General features: G+C 41.6%; 2 protein-coding genes across 3 annotated transcripts in view; one reads left to right on the top strand and one right to left on the bottom strand.

Moving 5' to 3' along the window:
- The window catches only part of LOC120053867 (c-Maf inducing protein), a 41831-nt gene extending 40968 nt beyond the window's left edge, over nt 1-863 (top strand). Inside the window, exon 21 of the mRNA XM_039001140.1 lies at nt 32-863. Coding sequence (XP_038857068.1) covers nt 32-85 — 54 coding nt within the window. The 3' untranslated portion in view covers nt 86-863. The remainder of the gene's footprint in view (nt 1-31) is intronic.
- A 4247-nt stretch (nt 864-5110) lies between these two features.
- On the bottom strand, nt 5111-23054 carry plcg2 (phospholipase C, gamma 2). Of its 2 annotated transcripts, XM_039001138.1 has the most exons (32): nt 22785-23042; nt 16890-17087; nt 16561-16710; nt 16306-16399; nt 16030-16077; nt 15810-15894; nt 15032-15112; nt 14755-14798; nt 14550-14622; nt 14306-14407; nt 14096-14214; nt 12808-12893; nt 12569-12686; nt 12260-12428; nt 11773-11868; nt 11489-11569; nt 11168-11337; nt 10873-11073; nt 10455-10755; nt 10199-10267; nt 9939-10048; nt 9758-9854; nt 9542-9608; nt 8985-9160; nt 8152-8254; nt 7701-7904; nt 6698-6837; nt 6470-6581; nt 6175-6342; nt 6006-6094; nt 5721-5917; nt 5111-5557 (listed from the first exon to the last, which is right to left on the bottom strand). In XM_039001138.1, the coding sequence occupies exons 2-32, from the start codon at nt 17077-17079 to the stop codon at nt 5515-5517; spliced, it is 3783 nt and encodes a 1260-aa protein (XP_038857066.1). In that variant the 5' UTR covers nt 17080-17087; nt 22785-23042; the 3' UTR covers nt 5111-5514. The 2 variants fall into 2 exon arrangements, with proteins under 2 accessions (XP_038857066.1, XP_038857067.1); XM_039001139.1 differs by lacking the exons at nt 5111-5557; nt 5721-5917; nt 6006-6094; nt 6470-6581 and having other exon boundaries at nt 6214-6342; nt 22785-23054.
- Between the last annotated feature and the right edge of the window lie 3530 nt (nt 23055-26584).

Genomic DNA, 26584 nt, shown 5'->3' with positions numbered 1-26584 from the left:
TGGTCTCTTATCTTCTTTCTTTCCCTGTCAGGCAAAACTCCCCAATCTGAAGGAGGTGGATGTCCGCTACACCGAGGCCTGGTGAACACATCCTGTATGACATCACTAGAACACCAACTCCCACATCATCCAAACATGAGGATAACCTGATATCATCGGAACACATAGCCTCTCTTACATCAACAATAAAAGGATCCTCTCCCATCTCTAGATGAGGACACTTTTATCTGGAGATGACATCAAAACGCCACGACCTCTCTAGTAACATGTCCATGGAAAATTACTATCTTTCTAGTGACATCATCAAAATACAAGGACCTGTTCTTTCTTGTGAAATCAACATACAAGGACCTCCTTTTTAGTGACATCATCAAAATGCAAGGACCCACTTTCTTGTGACATAAGGGACCCTCTCTTGCTCTCGTTCTCTCTCATGTGTGGTTGCTCACTCAGTCCCTATCCACATCCTATTTGCCCTCAATAGACTCGTCATAGATTTCCTCTGTGTTGTGTCATATGTACACAGAACAAAGTTAACAAATGGTGGATCTTGCCCCTTTCTCCCCTCTCCCTTTCCTGCTCTCTTTAAGGACCTTTGAGTTTAAATTACCTCTCTTCCCTCCATTTACTGGGAGCTATTCTACCCTTGTCTGATGAAGGCTGGATAACCAGGTCACATTCCAGTACATTTTTTTGATATTGCCTCTAGTCAATCCAAATGTAGCTTTAAAAGACTATTCAACTGTCATTTTGGTCTTGTTGTTTTGTTTGGGTTCTTTCAGGTTCAGAGTCGGGCCTTTCCAGTCCTTCATTGGGAATGAGGTGCTACCTCAAAAAAATAAAAGTTGCAAGACTGTGCCTAATGCCTTGTATAACACGTTCACTCTCAATCAATTTTTATCAACTTGAATGAACGTATTTTTCCAGACATTTCTGCTTTCATATATTCTGTATATATATATATATATATATGAAGGATACACACACAGTACCAGGGAAAAGTTTGGACATACCTACTCTTTCAAGGCTTTTCCTTTATTTTTACTATTTTCTACATTGTAGAATAATAGTGAAGACATAAAAATGATGAAATAACACATATGGAATCATGTAGTAACCAAAAAAGTGTTATCAAAATATTTTTTAGATTTCTTCAAAGTAGCCACCCTTTGCCTTGATGACAGCTTTGCACAATCTTGGCACTCTCAACCAGCTTCACATGGAAATCTTTTCCAACAGTCTTAAAGGAATTCCCACATATACTGAGCATTAGTTGGCTGCTTTTCGTTCACTGCAGTCCAACTCATCCCAAACCATATCAATTGGGTTCAGGCCGGGTGATTGTGGAGGCCAGGTCATCTGATGCAGCACTGCCATCACTCTCCTTCTTGGTCAAATAGCCCTTACACAGCCTGGAGGTGAGTTGGGTCATTATCCTGTTGTAAAACAAATGATAGTCCCACTAACTGCAAACCAGATGGGATGGGGTATCGCTGCAGAATGCTGTGGTAGCCATGCTGGTTAAGTGTGCCTTGAATTCTAAATAAATCACTGACAGTGTCACCAGAAAAGCACATTGGCAACTCCTCCTCCATGCATCATGGTGGGAACCACACATGCGGAGATCATCTGTTCACCTACTCTGCGTCTAACAAAGACACGGCGGTTGCAGCCACAAATCTCAAATATGGACTCATCAGACCAAGGGACAGATTTCCACCGGTCTAATGTCTGTTGCTCGTGTTTCTTGGCCCAAGCAAGTCTCTTCTTCTTATTGGTGTCCTTTAGTAGTGGTTTCTTTGCAGAAATTTGACCATGAAGGCCTGATTCACGCAGTCTCCTCTGAACAGTTGATGTTGAGATGTCTGTTACTTGAACTCTGTGATGCATTTATTTGGGCTGCAATTTCTGTGGCTGGTAACTCTAATGAATTTGTCCTCTGCAGCAGAGGTAACTCTGGGTCTTCCTTTCCTGTGGCGGTCCTCATGAGAGCCAGTTTCATCATAGCGCTTGATGGTTTTTGCAACTGCACTTGAAGAAACTTTTAAAGTTCTTGAAATTTTACGGATTGACTGACCTTCATGTCTTAAAGTAATGATGGACTGTCGTTTCTCTTTGCTTACTTGCCATAATATGGACTTGGTCTATCTTCTGTATACCACCCCTACCTTGTCACAACACAACTGATTGGCTCAAACGCATTAAGAAGGAAAGAAATTACACAAATTAACTTCTAACAAGGCACACCTGTTAATTGAAATACATTCCAGGTGACAACCTCATGAAGTTGATTGAGAGAATGCCAAGAGTGTGCAAAGCTGTCAAGGCAAATGGTGTCTACTTTCAAGAATCTAAAACATATTTTGATTTGTTTAACACTTTTTTGGATACTACATAGTTTCGATGTCTTCACTATTATTCTACAATGTAGAAAATAGTAAAAATAAAGAAAAACCTTTGAGTAGGTGTGTCAACTTTTGACTGGTACTGTGTTTATGTATGTATGTATGTATGTTTTATTTATATATATATATATATATATATATATATTCCCTGTTGACATTTTAAAAGCAGACATTTCAGGAGCTCTGCTCTGCGGTTGCAACACAATTAAAAGGAAAACATGTTTGTACATAACTCCCATATTTAATAGAATGGTTGTGCAGTAGGTGGTCTGGGACTGCCTTGTATTTATGATTTCTCTCTTCATATCCCTGTTTTTCTGCCTCCCCTAATTTTGTCATATACCTTTTTTTCACTTTCTAGGCAACTTATCCATAATCCATGTTGTGGCTTCAACAGAGGCCCTATGTGCACCTTGCATCAACCTCTCAATGTTGCCTTTTTGGCATGATGAGGCATGTTTTTATAGAGATGAATATTGGACACTTTTTGCTAGTGGATGTAGATATACATGCCATGGTCATCCTTAATGGGATAGAAATATTTTGTCAATGTCAGGAGTGAAGAGGCTCTGTAGAGGCAACAGCATGGTGTGTAGATGACCCTGATAAAAAGGGGCACATTAACTGCCCAAAGTCTCTAGATTAAGATTTTAATTCACAATTGTTTGCCATACTGTACTTCAAAAAAGAAACTATTGCTTCAAACATCAGTATGGTCTGAAACGTGACATAACGGTGGATTCTAACGTGCTAATCATTCATTCACAGAACCACATTTCTCTCTACTCCCCATCAAGCATGGAGAGAGGGCACTGTTTGGAGTATCCTCACCCATGAAAGTAGTACATGTATCTCGGTTAAAATGTTTTGCATTCAATCTTTATTTGAAATCCTAAGAAAACTTTCTGTTTACATCGGCATACTGTGGACAAGTCCATTTTTTTAAACCACCTGTTTTGAATTGATTTGCCATATTGTTACCAAGGAATGTTATTTCAGCATTCAGGTATGTGGTGACTTTGCCCACACAAACAGCAGAACAGTGTTGTCCTCTCTGTCTCTTCTCTTCTGCTGTAGGTGGCTTTGATCAATCTGTCCTTTCTCTGTGCCCTTTCAGGGTGTCTTACACAATCAGATCGTTCTTTTGACTGCTCTACTCTGGTCCCATCCACTTATTGTTTTTTCAGAATTCTCTAGAATTCTGCTCAGTTTTGGCAGAACTTAAAGAACACAGAGTTGGACACCGTCCAATAAGAGTTCAATGCTATGTTTATTTTGAGTGCCATTACGGTTACTGGCACTAAATATCATTGTGTATGGGCATCTTTGGTCTGGCTTAGGATCTCATGCTGTCACTTCCTGTATGTGTGTGTGTGTGTGTGTATATATATATATATGTATATGTATACACACACACACGTGTATATAATTTTCTGTCTCCCTCCCCTCTGTGCTTCTTAGTCTCCCTGTTAGGGAGGCTGTCATTGCCTTCATCTTTAGGACATGTGCGTGTGGTCATTAACTTTTTATTTTCACACAAAGTGCACTGTAATCTGTCGTGTTTTCATGGTTAGTATCTTTTAATGATTTGTTTGTCAACTGTTAATTTGATTTGATCACTTTAATCAAGAGTTTATTTGTCGCCTGACTTTTTTTTGGCATGTACATGTTGCATCAGCTGATGTTTTTTTATTTTGTAACTTTATTTTAAAGATTTGAATATGAAAAGGGTCAGATCACTAGCTCTGAAGTCAACCTACACCCTTTGTCCATGGGTTACCACAATGTTCTGATCGAAGCTCAATGATAAGCAGTACATGTCATAAACCAGCGATTTAATCACCTTGGTGTGTGATTACAGACCTTTGTATTGCTGGACACATTAGCTTGTGCACAAAATACTGTGTAATGATATGAACATAGTATGTATGTATGTATGCCAGTGAGTGTACTGGTTACTGTACAGGTTGTACACTGGTGACATACTGTGTGTAATGATATGAACATAGTATGTATGTGGGAACCTGACCTGAGGATTTTTTTGTAGCCCTGATGTTCCTCTAGTTTTTAACGTTCAAATGTATATCTGCAGCTGGCTAAAGAGGGAGACGTAGAGGTTTGAATGTGGAGGGTTTTAGTACTGTAGAGGAAATTGTGACAAAAACGAATCCATTTGTTATATCGTTTTCCTGTGGAGCTCACTGTGCTTTGCTTTGGTTTATGTCTCTAACTCACTCTCTTCTCTCCTCATTCCTCTCTTTTCAGAGGTGATATTACAACCTGTACTAATTTTTCTGAATTTGTAAAGATTTCTCTAATTTGAATTGTGACCCGCGGCTTGAGTCTTAATGTGGTTGACAGCGGGGCGCCTGCTGCTGTAGCCCCCCTGCTAACGCAGTGATGGACATAAACTAGATTTCCCATGATTCCTGTAATTTTTTGCAGCTCAAACGTTCCCCTCATTTCCTCTTGTCTGCGTTATCTGCTTCTACAGCTGGGTTACTACTGCTCTGTGGCTGTTGTAATAAAAATACAAGACCTTCTACAGGAAAATAAAATACTATGATGTGAAATCATTTCAATCAAAATAAACTGTCTGTGAATATGTTTAAAATGTGAGTGCTGCATAGTTATTTATAGGTTCTGTGTAAGTTTCACTGTTTTCAAATGCCATAGTTTAATCTGATCAAATGAAGCGAAGATAGTCAGCAGAAGAGGTAATATTTTATTGACTAAAATTACGCAGAGGAACCATAAAATAAAATATAAACAGAAGGATTATCAAAGCAACATAATGTGCTCTAAGCAACAGTTTCACCTGCAAATAGCCCTGTATGTCTACAATATATCAGTAGTTAAAGAATGCATTTGTTGAGAACAAAAAAGAAACGAACAATACACTGGTAACACGACTTAATTTCTCTGAAGTTTTTGAAGAATACATTATCAGTATGATGCTGCTAAGTGCACCTTTCACTGTTCATCTTAATAACCCATTAACACCCAAAATTATGCAAATGTTAAACATCACACATTTTCTCTCTGTTGGCCTTGGCTTTGTAAGACTGAAGTTTGGGATGCAACCACGCAGGCTCAGGATGAGCTGCCCTCAGGAATAAAATTTACTGTTGTTGATTTTCTTTTCCTTTATCCTAGGACCAGATAAGATAAAATTAATTTATCATCATGACATTTCTGTTCACAATTTTTATTATTATTTTTATATAAGCATTTCGCTGCACCTGTGATAACATATGCAAATCTGTGTACGCAACCAATAAACGTTGATTTGAATAGAGCACAACTCAGGCTTACTTCTGTTTGCAGGTATCTTGGATCTTCTGTAACTGTGTCTCATTGGTGCTGAACTCTCTCATGAGGTCGTCACGGAGCTGTGGGGGGGCGGAACGCTGCAGGCTGGTGTGGGTGTCGTACAGGAAGATCTCGTTGTTTATCTCAGCCTGCCGCCTCCGCAGTTGGTTGGACGACGAGTACAGCTCCTCCTCTGCTTTCTGATTGGCAGACAGACACAGGCTCACCATCCAGATGCACAAACACCACCACTAACACCAAAGGCTGTCAACATGCAGTGTGTCTCACCTCCACCTGCTGCACATCGATGTAGACCAGTAAAGACGCCAGCTCTATGCTCTCATTGAAGCCATTTTTCAGAGGAACAGAACGGTACCCTAAGATGAACCAGTGTAGAAGTGTGTAAATGAGGGGCTTAAGGGTTCATGCACCACATATTAGTGGTTGTGTGTCCTACCTGAGCGGATGCCCTTCACAGGGAAGGTAGCCTGAGCCAGGAAGTTAGGGTCTGAGAACATGTCCTCCTCATTCACCACAAAGCGCAGGAAGGTGAGCTCTGGCTCATGGACTGGGAACGTCACCGGCTCTGGAGGAGCCTTCCACACCGGGTTCAGCCCATTGTCACCTGAACAAATATAAGCCCCATTACCAACATCCTTTCATCTTTAAAACAACACACACAAGCTGAGTTTCTTTAATTTGCTGGACGGCATTGTGGGAAGAATGTAATTCTATCCACTCCCACTCCTTACGATAGACGACGGTCTTAAACTTGTTATCTTCTGTGTGTCCACACAGCTCCGTCTCTACAAAAGGGCTAGCAATGCTACGGCCTGGCTTAGGAAGGTGTCTGGCAGCAATCACCTACAGGGGGCAGCACAACAAACTCAGTGCTCAACAGTAACCAGTTTACCATATGAAAGATTAGCAGGGAAATGTCAGTGTAAATAAATACATTTGGACAATGAGCAGAGCCATACCCTGACAGTAAGGGTGAACTTGACTTTCCTCTTCTCCAGATGTGGATCATAGCTGTCTGAGCGCATCATCTCTGGCTGTAGCACGTAGCCTGTATGTCCGTTAAGGCTGAAGAGGGCACTGTTGAGTTGAGTATACTTATCTGGGGACATAAACAAACATGAACATCACTTGGACACCGAGCAAGCACTTTCCTAATCTCTGTGAACACATGTTTTTGTTGTCACATACACTGGATAGGTGCAGTGAAATGTGTTGTTTGACAAGATCAGCCATAGTAGTAGAGTCCCTGTTGCAAATTAGTGTAGCTCAGTTGGTAAAGCATGGTTCTTGCAACACCTGGTTTGTGGGATCAGTACATAAAAAGTATAAAAATGTATGCACATAAGTTGTCCTAAAATGTTAAGTGTCTTGCTCTACCAAGGGCATGTGGAAAAAGTACTGAATTGTCAAACTTGAGTAAAAGTAAAGATACCTTAATAGGAAAGGAGTGAAAAGTGAAAGCCACCCAGTAAAATACTACTTGAGGAAAAGTATTTGGTTTTAAATATACTTAAAAACATCTTAAGTATCAAAAGTAAAAGTGTGAATCATTTCAAATTCCTTATATTAAGCAAACCAGTGGGCACAATTTATTTAAAAGAAAAATTAATTTACAGATAGCCAGGGGCACACTCCAATACTCAGACATCATTTACAAATGAAGCATTTGTGTTTAGTGAGTCCGCCAGATCAGAGGCAGTAGGGATGATAAGTGTGTGAACTGGACATTTTCTGTTCTGCTAAGCATTCAAAATGTAACAAGTACTTTTGGGTATCAGGGGAAATGTATGGAGTAAAAAGTACACTATTTTCTTAAGGAATGTAGTGAAGTAAAAGTAAAAGTAGTCAAAAATATAAATAGTAAAGTAAAGTACTGATACCCCAAAAAACTACTTAAGTACTTTACACCATGGACATATTTTCATTCCCCCTCCATCTTTAACACATGCTAATCAAACCAACCTGCAGTCTGGAAGTTGAGTGCCACCATGTGGCAGCCACAGGCCCACAGAGGGTAAGGGTCGTAGTTTGATGAGTCTACACGTTGGCCCTTGGGGTAGATGCGGCTCAGGGACTTGCGGTTGTACTTCAGGAAGTCTGGAGTTTTGTTCTTGGCCGGGATCTTGTTCTCCACAAAGGAGCGGATCTCTTTGTAGCAGTAGTTCACTGTGGGGTCATGATTGGTAATGGGCAGACTAAGTTTGATCAGAACAATACTGAGAGGAGAGAGTCGACCACATCTGACTGTGGTGAAGGGTGACATATTCTGGTAGTAATAATATGAGTGTGAGTAAAGGGTGGATTGAATTTAATTTGAAAACACACATTTGAAATCTCTAATGTGTATTGCAGTGCATGTCATAGGATGAATGCCTTAGGTGGGTGGTAAGGGTGGTAGGGCTGGGGATCGTACCAAAGCGGTCCTTCTCCTTGCTCCGAGGCTGGCAGTACACCACCAGGTCAGACATCTCCATGGCAACCTCTTCACTCTTCTCCACCTCCTCCTGCTGCTTGATCTGGAGGACAGAAAACACACAGCAGCTTCCTGTCAGCATGACATCACTGAAGACGGCTTCCTGTCCCTAATCTGTACCCCGCACATTGACTCGGTACCGGTACCCCCTGTATATAGCCTCATTATTGTTATTTTATTTCGTAAATATTTTCTTAACTCTATTTTCTGAAAACTGCATTGTTGGTTAAGGGCTTGTAAGTAAGCATTTCACGGTAAGGTCTACACCTGTTGTATTCGGCCCATGTAAAAAATACAATTTGATTTGATTTATCAGTATGACATCACTGAAGACGCCTGGTACCCCCTGGCTGTGTAGCAGCTTCCTCTCAGCATGACATCACAATATACGCTGGGCTATACAGCTTTGGAATGGTAGATATAAAGATATCATACTAGCCTCTTACGTATATATGCCGTTGGGTTATTTAAGAAATAAGGCACGAGGGGGTGTGGTATATGGCCAATATACCATAGTTAAGGGCTGTTCTTATGCACGACGTATCGCGGAGTGCCTGGACACAGCCCTTAGCCGTTGTATATTGGCCATATACCACAAACCCCCGATGTGCCTTATTGCTGTTGTAAACTTGTTACCAACGTAATTAGAGCAGTAAAAATAAATGTTTTGTCATACCCGTGGTATACGGTCTGATATACCACGGCTGTCAGCCAATCAGCATTCAGGGCTCGAACCACCCAGTTTATAAATGGAATTATATCATGATACTAGCCTCTAACTGCTTGTTGTGCTGCTTGGTGATCTCTCTCTGAGTGATGTCCCAGGCCACCTGGTACCACTCAAACAGGTCTTCCAGTGACTCTGCCGCAAAGTCAAAATGAATCTTACTGTCGTAATCACTCATCTGAAGTGTCATGACATGGGACTTCCCATTCTTTGCCGATCTCACTGAGAAGAGAGCGGGATGGAGGGAGCATGGGGAAGAGAAAGTAAAATATTTATTATGTGTAATGTACTGTATATATAATACAGTGTTGTGTTTGGGTACAGGACTAGACTGTGTCTACATGTTATGTACCGTCAATTGTATATTTATCCTGTGTACGGTGTCGTGGTCTAAAACGATCCATTTGGAATTGTGTGTAGTTGTGTGTACCGTTGATATGAGGTATGTTTTAAGAGCAGTTGGTCTAATGAGCACGTGCTGTGTGGAAGGACTGGGGGTTTGGTATGTAGTGTGTTAATCATGTGAAGATAGCATGTTTCTGATATAGATTATCTGTGTTTGGACAACATGTAAAACAGATGTAACAGAATGACTGTACTCACCAACGTTACACTTGGAAATGTCAACAACTCCTTTACACATATCCCCCAGAGGATTGTCCTCCATGACCTGTGAGACAAATGTGTACACTGTAGATCTCTAAAAATGCACTCTTACCACACAAGAAATATACAGCACAAATGCACAATGTCATTGACAGACTGACCCCACACCAGTAATACAGTAACACCATGCAAAATACTGATCACTCCTCCTACCTGATCCTGTGACTCAGCTTTGATATTGTTGGACACTTCCTCAACATAGTTGGCAGGGAAAAATAGCTGCAACTTTCCCCCATAGTCCCCTTTCCACCTATAGGGAGCAGCAGAGAGAGGTTAGTATGTTCCTAATCTGACCTGGGATCAGATCGTGTGTGTCTGTGTTCTGAGGCCTCACCATCCATCGCTGTCTTTGGACACACTGTGGATCAGAGCCCCCTTGCAGAAGTTCAGTTCATCAGGTCTCATGGGTCTGTAGTCGTACAGAGCTTTAACTGTACTCTTCGGCTGATGGGGTTAAACATACAGTACATCAACAGGTACATACATTAATACACATACAAACATAGATACACACACTACATTGACATTGCCTGAGAAAATCTATAAACATAATTTCAATGAAGGGAAACAAGTTAACATAATATGTGAACATACCAGTGACGGCTCGATTTCATTTGGCTCCACATACATCTTCATATCATACAGTGAGGCGCAGTCTGTCTCCTACACAGACAAACCATTGAAGACACTTATCAGAAAACATACTCTACTTAACCTTTCCTCCCCCAGCAGTCCAGTCTCTGCCCCCCTTTCTCCCTTTCTCCCTCCCTCTGCCCTCCTCTCATCCACATTATATCTCTCTCCCATCCTCTCTTTTCTGCCTCCAGTCTCTCCCGTCCCTCTCTCTTACCGTGCTGAAGCGGCTGACCAGTTCCAGTGTGACAGGGTAGCGTAGTTTGATCTTGCGATACAGAGGCTTCTTACGGAAGTAGTTGACCAGCTCCACCAGGCTCTCGAACTCAGTGGTGGTTCCCAGCACGTACATAGAGCCATCCTTCTGGATCCGACAGTGCTTCACCTTGCCATCACCTCTGAAGGTGATAGCGTAGGAGTCGCTCTCCTCTCTCTGTCTGATGAGGAAGGCTCCGTCCCGGGGGATTCTCAACAGATAGTCCTCTGCCTCCCCTCTGCTCAGGTTACTATAGAACCACCTGACCACCACAACACACAGAGAGAGAATCTACGTGTTAAGTGTGTGCATTCTTGTGTACCTGTGTGCATGTTTAAATTCAGACATACTCTATGTCAGATGACCCTATGTAACTCACCCTTCCAGTAGGTGTGGGTTGGGTCGAGGGACAGCCTCAGTGAGGCGCAGGTCAAAGTCGTGGCAGCGGAGGGGCATGTCGCGATAGTGCTGGATCAGTGAGTACACACTGGGGAAGTGCAGGTTATCAGTCAGGAAGTAGAAAGTATGTCCTCCCTCTGAGCCAGAGCGGATACGACAGTGCTGGACCCTCCCACTGCGCCTACAGTATAACCCACCGAAAACAGACATCAGCACAGCAGAGATCTAAACACAGGACACGTACTGGCAGTAGAGTTGAAGACAAGCTGGCGTACCAGAACGAGAGGGTGAAGTCTGTCACAAAGGTGTCACTTTCTCGGACCAGGAAGGTGCCATCCCTGCCTCCCGACTCAGCACAGAACTCCTGAAGCAGCCTCTCTGCTGTCTGCCTCCCTTCACTCATCCTCCCATGGAACCAAGGCTCAGACGTGTGGAGCTCTGGGGACTACAGCGTTGAGGGGGGGGGGGGGGGGGGGGGGGGGGGCAGGGAGGGAGGCAGGGCGGTAAAAAACAGTCATAATTATGTAATAATTAAATACCGTGACAATGATCATTTGTTTCCTACAATTAGAAATGAACTATTCTCTGTTGTTTACCTTCCTGAGCTCATCCTCCTCCTCCTCCTCTGCGTAATAGAGTGTGTCATCTGAAATCACACAGTAGTGCTTGTTCCATCGCTACAGGTGGACAAACAGGCACAATGTCAGAATAGTTGACAACGGCAACCATCACAACAACAAAATATACACTAACAATGCTATGACTATGAAACAAATACAATAATATACAACACACTTCCTGAACCAAATAGGCCTACAGACTTCTAAGGAACTAGCTTGGAACCATATCATGTTAACAGGACAGGTGGTCTCTAAGTTACCTGGTCCACTGGATCCCAGATATGCAGGTCTCCTTGCTTCTCTCCCTTTCGGAAGTCCTTTCCGCTGATGCCTCCCTCCACACTCAGTTTCTTGTGCTGTAGGGGTGAGGAGGGGAGGGGTGTTGGACCACCACAGACCCACCACGCAAGTAATAACTGACTGTCATCTGTATAGCCCATCATATCATGATGATGAATCACTTTACTGTAACATGCTGTACCACATACTACGGAAACCGGAAACCGTTTTTCCCTGTGACCCAATTCTTCACATTATTCCCTCCCACCACATCCCCATTGTATCCTCTGGGCTGGCCCTCACCTTGAGGATGATATCATACCACCATCCCCATTGTATCCTTTGGGCTGGCCCTCACCTTGAGGATGATATCCAACCACCATCCCCATTGTATCCTCTGGGCTGGCCCTCACCTTGAGGATGATATCATACAACCATCCCCATTGTATCCTCTGGGCTGGCCCTCACCTTGAGGATGATCTTGCCCTTGAGCTGTGTGGGGGAGGGCAGCTGTTCAGCCATCAGCTCCACAGGCTCCATCAGCAGCTTGTCCTGGAATACCTCTCTGAAGATACGAGCCATCTGCCTCTGCTGCTCTATGGGACAGTGCTCCTCGATGGAGAGAACCACAGGGTATCTGACAACAACAGCACCACAATGCTCAGTCAACACAGACAGAATGTTCTAGAAACATTTACAGTCCTCAGTTGTAAAGCACCTCAGGTGTGGGTATGTTTATTAGTTTGGGTGAGTTTTCTCAGACAGATTCAGACTCACTCAGATGTGACAAAGGCATGGTCATTGATGGCCTTCACCACGTCCTCAAACTTGATCTTGGTGGTTCTGGTCCAGCCATGGTATATGATGGGCTCACCTGGCCCTTCCCAGCAGTCCACTACAGGGCCACACAACACAAAATAATCCTTCCCAACTATAGAAGTAAATGGATAATGTAACGAGGGCAAAGTAAAATATTGCAGGGACTGTTTTAGTGAGGTTGAAGGTGTACAACTAACACTCAACACAGCGGCATCCCAGACGCAGGCAGCGAATGTAGGCCTCGGTGGACGACTCGCTCCGCAGCTGGTCTCCAGTCAAGTACCTGATGGAAACACATAACAACATCATAACAAGAAATACAACATGCAAACAAATCATAAAGAGCATTTGTGTGTTTATTATAATATGAGTCATAGCCTATTCAGAGGTGGCACCACAGATCCCAGAGTGGTCTGGTGAAAAAACATTCTGGGGCCCGTAGCGTTTCCTGATCTGGTAAACTAACCAGGTAAAACTCCAGACCTTATACGGTATGATGTGATTAATCTGTTGTAAAAAGGTTTAATATGGGCTATGATAGGAAAATAGTTTTTCTAATCAAGTCACATGGTTGTTTTTTTAATTATGGAAAAACTCCTGGTCTTGGTGAGGATGAAAATCCTGTCAAATTGCCTCAACCTTGTACTTGTTCATATTAATTATATTTTAAGGACTAGAGGTGTTTCCTATACACAGACACGGAGAAAGCAACATGATTGGACAATAAAACAAACAGAGCTGAGCTTGCTTTATGCAGGTTTGCATCGTGTAGTCCTGCCCTATGCAATTGTAGGCCTAATAAAACATGTACTCACAGTCTATGTCAGCTATTGTGTTTAGGCCTATTGATTAATTCCAGTTTTGGTTTGATAAAGTCTAGGTAGCCTAGTCAGCCCAAGCTTGAATATAAACCACATTTTATCCCATTCAAATTTTCTCACAAACAAATGGGCTATAAATACACGTTTCCTCTTTGTTTACCCTGGCCAGAGCGACAAGAGCACATAGGCTAGACTATTCAGCTGCTGTTGTTAGTAGCCTACAATTGATCAGACTGAAAAATACTCTCGTTTCCATGCAATACAGCAAGTCTTATCGCTAATGTTTAGCTCTATAGGCTGCTGCATTTATGTAAGAGCTTTTGCTCGTGTCTATTGGGAGTGATGTGCTATCACGGTTGCTTAATAAATACAGGAGGAAATTGGAGATCCCGCTTTGAGCTTTGTGCGTTGCGCCCATCCCGCGCGACCTGCGATTTCCGCAAATCGGATTGGTCAAGACGTGCAAAGAGCCTGCAGCAGCACTCCGGTTTGAAGGACAGAGAAATTGTACACGAGTTGACAAATCATGAGGCAAATCGGTCTAAAAAGCAGCACCTTGACCCTTTTTTTAACGCATTGCATCAATATATTTTATTTAAAAAAGTTAAGTAGTGTTCATTTCATAGTGTTATGTTGTATTTTTGTGTTATGTGGCGGTACTGACGTGTTGTGTGAGGAATTGATCCAGTAGTGGGACAATGGGTTGTTCATATCCAGGTTGCACATCTCTGAGTATTTCTCATCCCAAATCGAGTTCTCCTTAGAGAAGAGGAAACTGAGGAACTAAAGTGAGAGAAGAGAGAGAGAGCGCTGTGACAAACATAACACATCGTTCTCCACTCCCCATTCACACACACATCGAACACTGTCCCACCTCGCTGACGGTGAACTCTGGATCGTTGGTCTTCCTCATGGTGTCGTCTATAAAGGTGGTCATCAGCTCTCGAACCTGGTTCAGGTCATTGGCCCATGACTCCTGAGAAAGAGAAACGTAGAGAGTGAGGAAAATAGAGATAAAAAATTACAATAAAGGTAATGATAACAGGTAGCAGGTTAAACACTGACAGAAACAGACCCAGTTTTACCAATTTCATAATTGATAGATAGCTTGATCTTACCTTCTGCTGGTACAGAAGAAATCTTTGGAAATCATGGAGAAGAACTGCAGAGGCATCAGGTTTATCTGTACTACTACAGTAGGGAAAAACCACATCACCCACCAACATACCGTCAACAAGACTCAAGTTTACCGGTATAATAAAGCTGAGTAAATGATTATTTGTGATTGTTGAACTACATTTTTCAATGAAAAGAAAGACCCACCCCATGATGAAAGCACATGATTCCCTTTTGAACTCCTCGAGAATCTGATTAAACATATCCACACACCAGTTACAAGTCAATACACAGTCACACACACACACACAAAGTCTGTCTAATCATATTTAACATGCAAAATGGGATATGCTAGCTAACACTTCCGATGTGAACACACATATCAATACATACTGTAAGAGAAGTTAAATTATCAGTAATTTATAGTATCTGTTCAGCATTTTCTACTTAGAGAGTGTAGTAGTGCAGTAAAATTATGACTCACATCTTTCTGATCAAACATTAGAATATTGTAGAATTTATGAAACTGCTCAAAGTTCAAGACATCTTTCCTTGCTCCAATTTCCTGGAACAAAAGAGGGAGATGGACAATGTTTGGTTCAGAATAGTTTTTTTATATTTGTTATTTGTTTACCCCATTTTTCTCCCCAAATTCGTGATATCCAATTGGTAGTTACAGTCTTGTCCCATGACTGCAACTCCCCTACAGACTCGGGAGAGGCGAAGATCAAGAGCCATGCGTCCTCCGAAACACGACCCTGCCAAGCCTCACTGCTTCTTGACACACTGCTCGCTTAACCCGGAAGGAAGCCGCGCCAATGTGTCGGTGTCAGCTTGCAGGCGCCCGGCCCACCACAAGGAGTCGCTAGAGCGTGATGCGACAAGGAAATCCTGGCCGCCAAACCCTCCCCTAACCCGGACGACACTGGGCCAATTGTGAGCCGCCTCATGGGTCTCCCGGTCACGGCCGGCTGTGACACAGCCTGGGATCAAACCCGGGTCTGTAGTGCCCTTGGTTCAGAATACTACAATTTATTTTATTACATACATACTTCAATTCTATTACAATTGAGAAATCACTTGAGTGCCCAAGACCACTTATTATCATCTAAAATAACTCATGAATAGAATTAATTCTACTGCCCAAGTTTTTATCTGGCCAAGGAGGGAGGGAAACTTCAGCTCCTTGGTTCTACAACTCATTAAAGCTTTGGCAGCAGTGAGGATGAAGGTGTGAAGGGGGATGAAAAGGGGATGACTACCGAGAACTTTTCCTTCAGGGAACGTGTGCCGGGGACCTTGTAGTTGAGCTGTGGCAGAAGAGACTTCACCTCCTTCAAGGTGATACTGAGGAGAACAAATTAAAAGAACAATGGATTGAATTGGGGAAATTACTAAAGGGGCAGAATGGGATTTGGCACAAAAAGTGGTATAATTAAGTAAAGGATTAAATCAATTTTTGAGGGTTGAAACTGTTCTTACCGGTTCTTTTTAGTCTGATTGATAGAATACATCTGTTTCCTCAACCAGCTGGAAACAACAAACAATATGGTCAGTAATGGTCAGTTATCGTCCATATAATGTGTGTGTACAGTATATGGGTTTAGGTTTGTGGTCTATTCACGTGTGTGTGTGTGTGTGTGTGTGTGTGTGTGTGTGTGTGTGTGTGTGTGTGTGTGTGTGTGTGTGTGTGTGTGTGTGTGTGTGTGTGTGTGTGTGTGTGTGTGTGTGTGTGTGTGTGTGTGTGTGTGTGTTCACCTCTCTATGATGTCTGGTGTGGGGGCCACCAGTGTCTCCTGTCTCAGTAACTCCAGGCCTGTCAGCCATTTATCCGCGTCATCCACAGTGTCAGCTGTCAATCAACACAGACTATTACAAGCTATATTATCCAATATAACCTACGATAAACCATCCATATTTAATCAATATGCTATCATTAACAAAATGTGGTTGTATGGCATCAAATAAACACAGAAAAGTGGACATACTCTGCACCCTCCCACGCACACTTACCGCCAAGGCTTATGGTGTTAAGAACAAATTGGGATCCATAGAAGATGGTGAAGCAGGTATTCTCATCATGTTTGTCCCTGCCATCTCTGAACCTCTCAAAGTCCTTTGAGTTCCTCCCTGGGCGAATCTCCCGTATCTCAGACAGATCCACTGAAACCGTACTCATCATTGTTACTCACTCTCTCACATACTCAACAGCTTTTACACTTTCCCTCACACACATCCCTATCCACACACCACATCTCTTAATGTACTCACAGCCCTTCTCTTCTCATTGTTTTAGGGTTAAGGTTGGGATTCGAGTTAGACTTAGATTCAGGGTTACTCACAGACACCATCATTCTTGTCTGCTGTTCGGGTCCAGGCCACCTGCCTGGTCTCCATGATGACCTGCACAGTAAGGCGCTCTACCTTCTGGCGGAACACGGTCATGACGATGCCCATCTCCAGGTCCCTCTTGATCAGACTCTTCTTGTACTCCGTCAGCTCTCCCTGCTGGCTTCGCCCCGGCCCCGCCATTTCTGGCCCTGTGAAATGGGCCCATACTCTACTTATAGTAGGGATTCAATGGTTCACTATGTCCAAGGTTTTGTTCAGTGACTCATTAAACACCCTACCCTATAGCCTCTCCATAAAGCTGTTTCAGGATTCATGGTTTCATCATGTCAAACAAAGGACGAGGAAGCAACTACAGGCCTATACAGTTATAAAGCATGCTTTTATTTGACCGCTTTAAATATTTCAGGAGGTGCATAGTGTACAGTGACAGTATATTATGTTCATTTGCATTGATGACTTGTTAGGAATGTCTATGTTTATAACATGGAAACATGTTTTATTTAATTTGCTTGATAACAGATCTGTAACTTATAACAACTCTACTTTGCATTGTATATTAGCTTATTTATTTTCAATTATAAAACTGGTTGTTTGGATCATGCATGCTGATTGGACGAGCAGTGTTCCAAGCCATGCTGTATTGGCGGGAAACAGACACACCGATGCCTGCTAACATTTCTATCTGAAAATGATCACTGTGCCTCCATAAGAATATCATGTTCAAGTTGGTGTCCGAATCATGTCTTATATTTATCTCATATATATATTTATTTATCTAATCTCAAATTGTTTCCCTTTGCTTCCAGCCTAGCATTTACTTTGGTACAGCGGGGGTTAATATGAACCTTGCCGTCTGTCTGTTCGACATCGGAAACAATGTTTCACTTTTGAATTTCGATCTCTAGTACTACCATACATAAAGTAAACTGTGCCCAGACGAGACAACTTTTTCTGAGCCAGTCGAAATCCCGCATCAACGTCATTATCATGGACATATACAAGTAAATGCCAATAGAAAAAAGCTCAAACAAACGAAAATGCATTTAGTGTACTGTAATGCCAGGTTCAATGGTTGACGTCACGGAGTTAGCTGAAGTTGGCTTGCTACCTAGCAAGTGACAAGAAAACTTTCCAGCCTGGAAAGCAACCCGTTTGTTAAGAACTGACGACCAGTCCTTTCACATAGCAACTAACCAACAATTATTAATGACTGACTGGGTTGAGCTAGCCGGTGGTAACTTGTAGAATAGACACCTGCTGGATTGCGGTTTTAACCAATCAGCATCCAGGATTAGACCCCATCTTTGTATAAAAAAAGCAATAAGGCACGCTGAAGCAATGCTGTATCATGAATACAGTCACAGGTAAATGGGTTGACTGGGTCATTCCAACCGTGCAGTGCCTTATCTGTCCCCAGGAAATATCCCTTCTTATTTGGTGTAAAATTTGGATTCCAAACGGCTTTAAATATACGATAAGGTGTCATTTACCCTAAAAGCATAAAAATATTGATCTTGAAAGGGATTCCTATGCATTTTGTAGAAGAAAAATACTGTGAATGTAGGCATTATTGCTATGTCCCCGGTTGTTATTCATCAACTTCCATGAGAAATATAAGGCTTAAAATAATACATTTTTTATCATCTTTCTTCATTATTTTATAGTCCTAGCTAAATTCTCTCTCATCATAACGTTGTTTTTATGATTATCGTATTTATTGTTATTTAATTTAAGATTTTCTGTGTGTCCTTGATATCACTTTCCATCCTGATAGTTTGTTGTAATTCTCCATTTAAGAAAACCACCCCTTTCTAAAATGACACCACATTCAGGAAATGTCATAATTTCTTTGGTTGGAGAACAATGGTTCAACTGTAAAAAATATACTGTACCAAGCAAAAATATAAACGCAACATGCAACAATTTCAAAGACTTTACTGAGTTACAGTTAGTGAAATCAGTCATTTGAAATAAATAAATTAGGTCCTAATCTATGGATTTCACATCTGGAAATAAAGATATGCATCTGTTGGTCACAGATACCTTAAAAAAAAGGCACGACAATGGCAAGTCAATGGGACTCGTTACAGTATCTCTGTGCATTCAAATTGCCATCGATAAAAAACAATTGTGTTCATTGTCAGTAGCTTATGCCTGCCCATACCATAACCGCACCGCCACCATGGGGCACTCTGTTCACAATGTTGACATCAGCAAACTGCTCGCCCACACCACGCCATATATGTGGTCTGCGGTTGTGAGGTCAGTTGGACGTACTGTCAAAATTATTTTAAATTATGTTGGAGGCGGCTTATGGTAGAAATATGAACATTAAATTCTCTGGCAACAGATCTGGTGGACATTCCTGCAGTCAGCATGCCAATTGCCCACTCCCTCAAAACCTGTGGCATTGTGTTCTGTGACAAAACTGCACATTTTAGAGTGGCCTTTTATTGTACCCAGCACAAGGTGTAATGATCATGCTGTTTAATCAGATTCTTGATATGCCACACCTGTCATGTTATTTTGGCAAAGGCGGAATGCTAACAGGGATGTAAACAAATTTGTGCACACAATTTGAGAGAAATAAGCTTTTTGTTTGTATGGAACATTTCTGGGATCATTTATTTCAGCTCATGAAACCAACGCTTTACATGTTGCGTTTATATTTTAGTTCAGTGTATAAACACTCCATTGTATCTATTTTTCCATGTTTCATGTTGTCAGTCTGTATGTCCCACTCATAAATGTCCACCCTGTTAGGCTAAATTATAGAGAAAATGAACCACATTTCAATTTGTTAAAATATGTTTTATAGAGAAGTTAAAATCCTGTTCAAGTGTTCACCATTATGCTAGCTCAATCTTTCTCACTCACAGAGCTCTGGCTAATTTAGGCTCCAAATTTCCACCCTGTTAGGTTCCGACCTGTTAGGATTATGCACCTAACAGGTTGGAATATGTACATTAAAAAATATATACTGTATAATTGCCTGAGCTTGACTAATATGTTTTTCTGAAAGTCAAACATGTCCTTTTTCTGAAAGAATACTATCAGAAAAAGGACATGTAGGAATGACCCAACTGTGTTACCTGTGACTGTATTCATGATACAGCACTGCCTCTTGTGCCTTACTTGTGCCTTTCAATTTTCACCTAAAATTACATACCCAAATCTAACTGACCGTAACTTAGGACCTGAAGCAAGGACATGCATATTCTTGATACCATTTGAAAGAAAAACATGCATTGATTAAACCTGTAGAGGTTTAGTCTGCAGAGATCATATCATCTGCAGTTCTTACAAATTCACCTATAAAAAATATATTCTAAAAGCTTTCTCTGATAGTATTGTTGTTTGTTCTTTTTCTTGCACGAAACCTGAAAGGTTCCTTCAGTTTATTAACCTGTAGAGGTTTAATCAATACACCTACAGTGCATTCAGAAAGTACTCAAGACCCCTTTACTTTTTTTCCAAAATGCTGTTACAGCCATATTCTAAAATGTATTAAATAGTTTTTTACCTCATCAAATCTAGACACAATACCCCATAATGACAAAGTAAAAACAGTTTTTTTAAACATTTTTGCACATGTATAAAAAAAACTGAAATATCACATTTACATAAGTATTCAGACCCTTTACTCAGTACTTTGTTGAAGCACCTTTGGCAGCGATTACAACCTCAAGTCTTCTTGGGTATGACGCTACAAGCTTGGCACACCTGTATTTGGGGAGTTTCTCCCAATCTTCTCTGCAGAGCCTCTCAAGCTCTGTCAGGTTGGATGGGGAGTGTCGCTGCATAGCTATTTTCAGGTTTCTCGCCTCTCAACGACATTCAGAGACTTGTCCCGAAGCCACTCCTGCATTGTCTTGGCTGTGTGCTTAGGGTCGTTGTCCTGTTGGAAGGTGAACCTTGGCCCCAGTCTGAGGTCCTGAGCGCTCTGGAGGAGGTTTTCTTCAAGGATCTCTCTGTACTCTGCTCATCTTTCCCTCGATCCTGACTAGTCTCCCAGTCCCTGCCGCTGAAAAACATCCCCACAGTATGACGCTGCCACCACCATGCTTCACTGTAGGGATTGTGTCTGGTTTCCTCCAGACGTGACGCTTGGCATTCAGGCCAAAGAGTTCAATCTTTGTTTCATCAGATGAGAGAATCTTGTTTCTCATGGTCTGAGAGTCCTTTCGGTGCATTTTGGCAAACTCCAAGCAGGCTGTCATGTGCCTTTTACTGAGGAGTGGCTTTCGTCTGGCCACTCTACCATAAAGGCCTGATTGGTGGAGTGCTGCAGAGATGGTTGTCCTTCTGGAAGGTTCTCCCATCTCCACAGAAGAACTCTGGAGCTCTGTCAGAGTGACCATTGGATTCTTGGTGACCTCTCTGACCAAGGCCCTTTCCCCCCCGATTGCTCAGTTTGGCCGGGCAGCCAGCTCTAGGAAGAGTCTTGATGGTTCCAAACTTCTCCATTTAAGAATGATGGAGGCCAGTGTGTTCTTGTTGACCTTCAATGCTGCAGAAATGTTTTGGTACCCTTCCCCAGATCTGTGCCTCGACACAATCCTTTCGCTGAGCTCTACAGACAATTCCTTTGACCTCATGGTTTGGTTTTTGCTCTGACATGCACTTTCAACTGTGGGACCTTATATAGGTATTTCTGTTTCATCTTTTTAATAAATTTGCAAAAATTTCAAAAAACCTGTTTTCGCTTTGTCATTATGGTGTATTGTGTGTAGACTGATGAGGATTTTTTTTAAATCCATTTTAGAATAAGGCTGTAATGTAACAAAATGTGGGAAAAAGGAAGGGGTCTGAATACTTTCCGAATGCACTGTACATTTCAACCAAGAGCAACAGCTCTAGCAGCTATGTGGTCTACTTTCCAAACCACAACATTAAACAACCAATCTTTTTCTTTTTTCTGTTAACCCAGCGGTCTCTTAGTGTGAGGGAGGGAAAGTTATTTGCACCTCTACATTTTTAGGCTTCATGGTATGGTGGTTGTGTACAAATGGAAGCAAACCTTGTGCAGGAATACTGAGGGGTAATAGTATATGAGTGTGTCAGACCTGATTCCATGTAGCACTCATTATTTACATTGCAAATGAGCAGCAGGCGCAGTGGATGGATGGACCCAGAGAGAGAAGTGAAGTATTAACCCAGAACTATTTCAATATCTTTCCTGAGGAAACCTTTGCTCTCAACCGGTGCCGTCCCCTTAAAGGGCTATCCACAAAATTTACACAAACTAGTTTCTTGATACACCACAAGAACATAGTTAACAACACACACATAAATTATAAGCATAACTGATGGTTCACTACTTCCTTCTGTAAAAGAGGTATCCAGTGTAGCGTAAACCAAATGTGAAACCAACCAACACTGTGGCACTCCCCATGTCTTGATGTACCATATGAGAGACAATGCAATACAGGTATGTCAAAACATGATGTAAAGTAACCCTGGTTACATTAGGCACATAATAGATTCAAATCCCCACTTTTTTAGGTTAATGGTATTTGCTATCCACAATTGAATTATCATGAAAATAGCTACAGTTTGCTGGACAGTTACTCCAAGTGTTAAAATGAATGTAGGGTCTATAACATAACGGGTTCTTTGGAAATGTATATTCTAATGGATTGGGGGAAATTAGATCGACATTTGGATGCACAACAGGTGTTCTGTCGATTCTAAAAAATTATATTAGGAAGGTTCACACAATCACACCCCACAAGACCCCTGCCACAGACCATTACCGGCGCAGAAGATCCATCACCATCAACTCTCCACTTGAAACTAAAAGCGGATTTCCCCCTAGTCACTCTGCTCTCACTTTGCTCTACATTTGCACACCCACAAAAAAACGGAAAAGTTTTAAGACTTACCCAATAAATGAAACAGTCAATGTTATAGCTGTAAAGTAGCCTCTTGTATAAATTAATTCATGTTTTTTAGGCTTGAGATTATAAAAATTATACAGTCTTTCAAACAGTCCTAACCCAGCCGCGAAATGGTCAGTTCCTCAATTCTATGTGTATAAGGAAGTAAAGTTAATTTGCGTTATAGGCATAGCAGTAATAAAAAGATCCGGAAGTACGCATATCTATGCAAATTCCCCTTGGACGCAAGAGTATTTGGCGACACAGCTGCATTGAAAGGTTTCAGCTTTTTGGTGAAATCAAATTATTGGCCTATGATAAAGTAGTTATAGGAAGTCCTTTGACTGTCTATACATCGGCAAATTGTTGTAAATATATATAATTGTCACTGGTGGCAATGTTTCTCTCAAGCTCTATCTCTTAAGTGAAAGCAGTCCTGGTTACAGTGATAGGCTGAAAAGATCTAAACCATCTGCTGTGCTTGTTAAGAAGCAGGAGAGCGAGTTTATTTTAGAGCAGCAGCGCTGCACCGCACTCCGCTGATAATTAGAGAGATGTCGACTAGTTTGTTTAATCTGTTGATAATTTTAATGTATATTATTTACTAATGAACCATTACTATTAACCCATTCACGTCATTGTACTATATTTAGTACAATATCAAAATACGACGCTGTTTGGTGTAAATAAATGCATGAAATTTGATGTCAACACTGTTAGTACAAGTGTCTAAATAGAACACATTTCAATTGTAAGATTGACACTGGAAATATGATAGATAATGACAATCAAAGTTGGTATTTTTAGGAAATTTGAAAAAAAAACCATTAAAATGACTTCAGCACATGTATTTTGAATGATAAAAATAGTTGTTTGGATCCCGGATCCTAATTGGACTAGCAGCGTTCCAAGCTGTATTTGCCATCACAGGAACTCTATGCCTGCTTACAGTTCCATCTGAAATGATCAATGCACCTCTATAAGAATATCATGTTCATGTTGCTGTCCGAATAATATTTTGTATTTATCTCAACTCGCACATTATTTTCCCTTGCTTCCAGTCTAGCTTTTAGTTTGATACAGCGGAAGTTAATATAAGACTCGCTGTCTGCCGTTCGACCTCGGAAACAATGTTTCACTTTTGAATTTCCATCTCTGTACCATATATGGGGAGTGAACGGTGCCCAGACAAGCCTAGACAACTTTTTCTGAGCCAGGCAAAATCACACATCAAAGTCATAAATATGGGCATATCCAAGTAAATGCCAATAGAAAAAAAGCTCAAACAAACATGCAGCTAGTGTACTGTCATTCCATGTTTGACGTGACTGAGTTAGCTGGAGTTGGCCAGCTAGATAGCAAGTGACAATAATATTATTATCCAGCCATCCAGCCTGCATAGCAACCATTTAGTTTAGAAAGGACGACCAGTACTTTTGCATAGCAACTATGCAACAAAAAAAAAGTATGACTGGGTCGCGTCTGTAGCAACATGGCCAAAATAACTAACAACCAGATTATTGTCTGGACTACATCTTCTGGAGGAAGAATGAAATTGTATGAATTGACTTATCAAAATAACGTTTTAATGAAAAAATGCAATTCATTGTTATTTTAATATGTTGGTAACAGTTTATAAAAGCATTATACAATGGACATAATGTCTATTTACTGTGTTCCATCTGACTGCACAATCCACTGTCTCATCAGCCCAGCCAGGCAATTTCTAAACTTTATCTGCACTATAAAAAGCATCTAGACATTATCTCACATTTCTTTTAGACCAGCATTTAGTTTTCAACAGCGGAGATTTGTATAAACGCAACATTGTTTCAATATTAAAATTCGATCTCCAGCTGAATCGGCATAATTTTTATGTACAGTCGTGGCCAAAAGTTTTGAGAATGACACAAATATTAATTTCACAAAGTCTGCTGCCTCAGTGTCTTTAGATATTTTTGTCAGATGTTACTATGGAATACTGAAGTATAATTACAAGCATTTCATAAGTGTCAAAGGCTTTTACTGACAATTACATGAAGTTGATGCCAAGTGTCAATATTTGCAGTGTTGACCCTTCTTATTCAAGACCTCTGCAATCCGCCTTGGCATGCTGTCAATTAACTTCTGGGCCACATCCTGACTGATGGCAGCCCATTCTTGCATAATCAATGCTTGGAGTTTGTCAGAATTTGTGGGTTTTTGTTTGTCCACCCGCCTCATGAGGATTGACCACAAGTTCTCAATTGGGATAAAGGCCGGGAGAGTTTCCTGGCCATGGACCCAAAATATTGATGTTTTGTTCCCCGAGCCACTTAGTTATCACTTTCGCCTTATGGCAAGGTGCTCCATCATGCTGGAAAAGGCATTGTTCGTCACCAAACTGTTCCTGGGTGGTTGGGAGAAGTTGCTCTCGGAGGATGTGTTGGTACCATTCTTTATTCATGGCTGTGTTCTTAGGCAAAATTGTGAGTGAGCCCACTCCCTTGGCTGAGAAGCAACCCCACAAATGAATGGTCTCAGGATGCTTTACTGTTGGCATGACACAGTACTGATGGTAGCGCTCACCTTGTCTTCTCCGGACAAGCTTTTTTCCGGATGCCCCAAACAATCGGAAAGGGGATTCATCAGAGAAAATGACTTTACCCCAGTCCTCAGCAGTCCAATCTCTGTACCTTTTGCAGAATATCAGTCTGTCCTTGATGTTTTTCCTGGGGAGAAGTGGCTTCTTTGCTGCCCTTCTTGACACCAGGCCATCCTCCAAAAGTCTTCGCCTCACTGTGTGTGCAGATGCATTCACACCTGCCTGCTGCCATTCCTGAGCAAGCTCTGTACTGGTGGTGCCCCGATCCCACAGCTGAATCAACTTTAGGAGACGATCCTGGCGCTTGCTGGACTTTCTTGGGCGCTCTGAAGACTTCTTCACAACAATTGAACCGCTCTCCTTGAAGTTCTTGATGATCCGATAAATGGTTGATTTAGGTGCAATCTTACTGGCAGCAATATCCTTGCCTGTGAAGCAATTTTTGTGCAAAGCAATGATGATGGCACGTGTTTCCTTGCAGGTAATCATGGTTGACAGAGAAAGAACAATGATTCCAAGCACCACCCTCCTTTTGAAGCTTCCAGTCTGTTATTCAAACTCAATCAGCATGACAGGCAGCCTCGTCAACACTCACACCTGTGTTAATGAGAGAATCACTGACATGATGTCAGCTGGTCCTTTTGTGGCAGGGCTGAAATGCAGTGGAAATGTTTTTGGGGGATTCAGTTCATTTACATGGCAAAGAGGGACTTTGAAATTAATTGCAATTCATCTGATCACTCTTCATAACATTCTGGAGTAATTGCAAATTGCCATCATACAAACTGAGGCAGTAGACTGTGAAAATTTATATTTGTGTCATTTTCTAAACTTTTTGCCACGACTGTATATACACAAATAAATATCAATAGAAAAAAGGTCTAATGAAATGCAGCTAGTTTGAAGTGATTTGTTAGCTGTGTTTTTGGCTAGTTCCTCTGAAACAACAGCGTGTTGACTAGAGAGCACATTTTCTATGCCAGGTGAAATCGCGCATCATTAGCTCATTGTTATGGATGTATCCAAATAAATGTCACTAGAAAACAGCTTAAACCACTGCCGGCGCGCTCATTAGGCAGGATTAGATCTGCCGCCTTATGCGGGGGCAGCACCTCCAACAACACATAAACACATAAAACCTCACATGAATCCACCCAAAAACAATGACAATTTCTCTCAACCAGTGGCATATGGGCATTTTAGGTGAACACTGATGACACCC

The sequence above is a fragment of the Salvelinus namaycush genome, chromosome 9 (assembly GCF_016432855.1).
Source record: "Salvelinus namaycush isolate Seneca chromosome 9, SaNama_1.0, whole genome shotgun sequence".
In the NCBI taxonomy this organism is placed as follows: Eukaryota; Metazoa; Chordata; class Actinopteri; order Salmoniformes; family Salmonidae; genus Salvelinus; species Salvelinus namaycush.
The sequence above is the reverse complement of the archived record's forward strand: the minus strand, read 5'-3'. Positions and strand labels throughout refer to the sequence as shown.

Bases quoted from the DNA above. Each gene is read 5' to 3' on its own strand.
- plcg2 (XM_039001138.1), bottom strand. From the start codon at position 17,079: ATGGCGGGGCCGGGGCGAAGCCAGCAGGGAGAGCTGACGGAGTACAAG. The intron at 11,570-11,772 runs GTAACTTAGAGA...GTCCACCTGTAG, and splicing joins TCTGGGATCCAGTGGACCAG to CGATGGAACAAGCACTACTG. The intron at 6,343-6,469 runs GTAAGGAGTGGG...ATATTTGTTCAG, and splicing joins GTTTAAGACCGTCGTCTATC to GTGACAATGGGCTGAACCCG.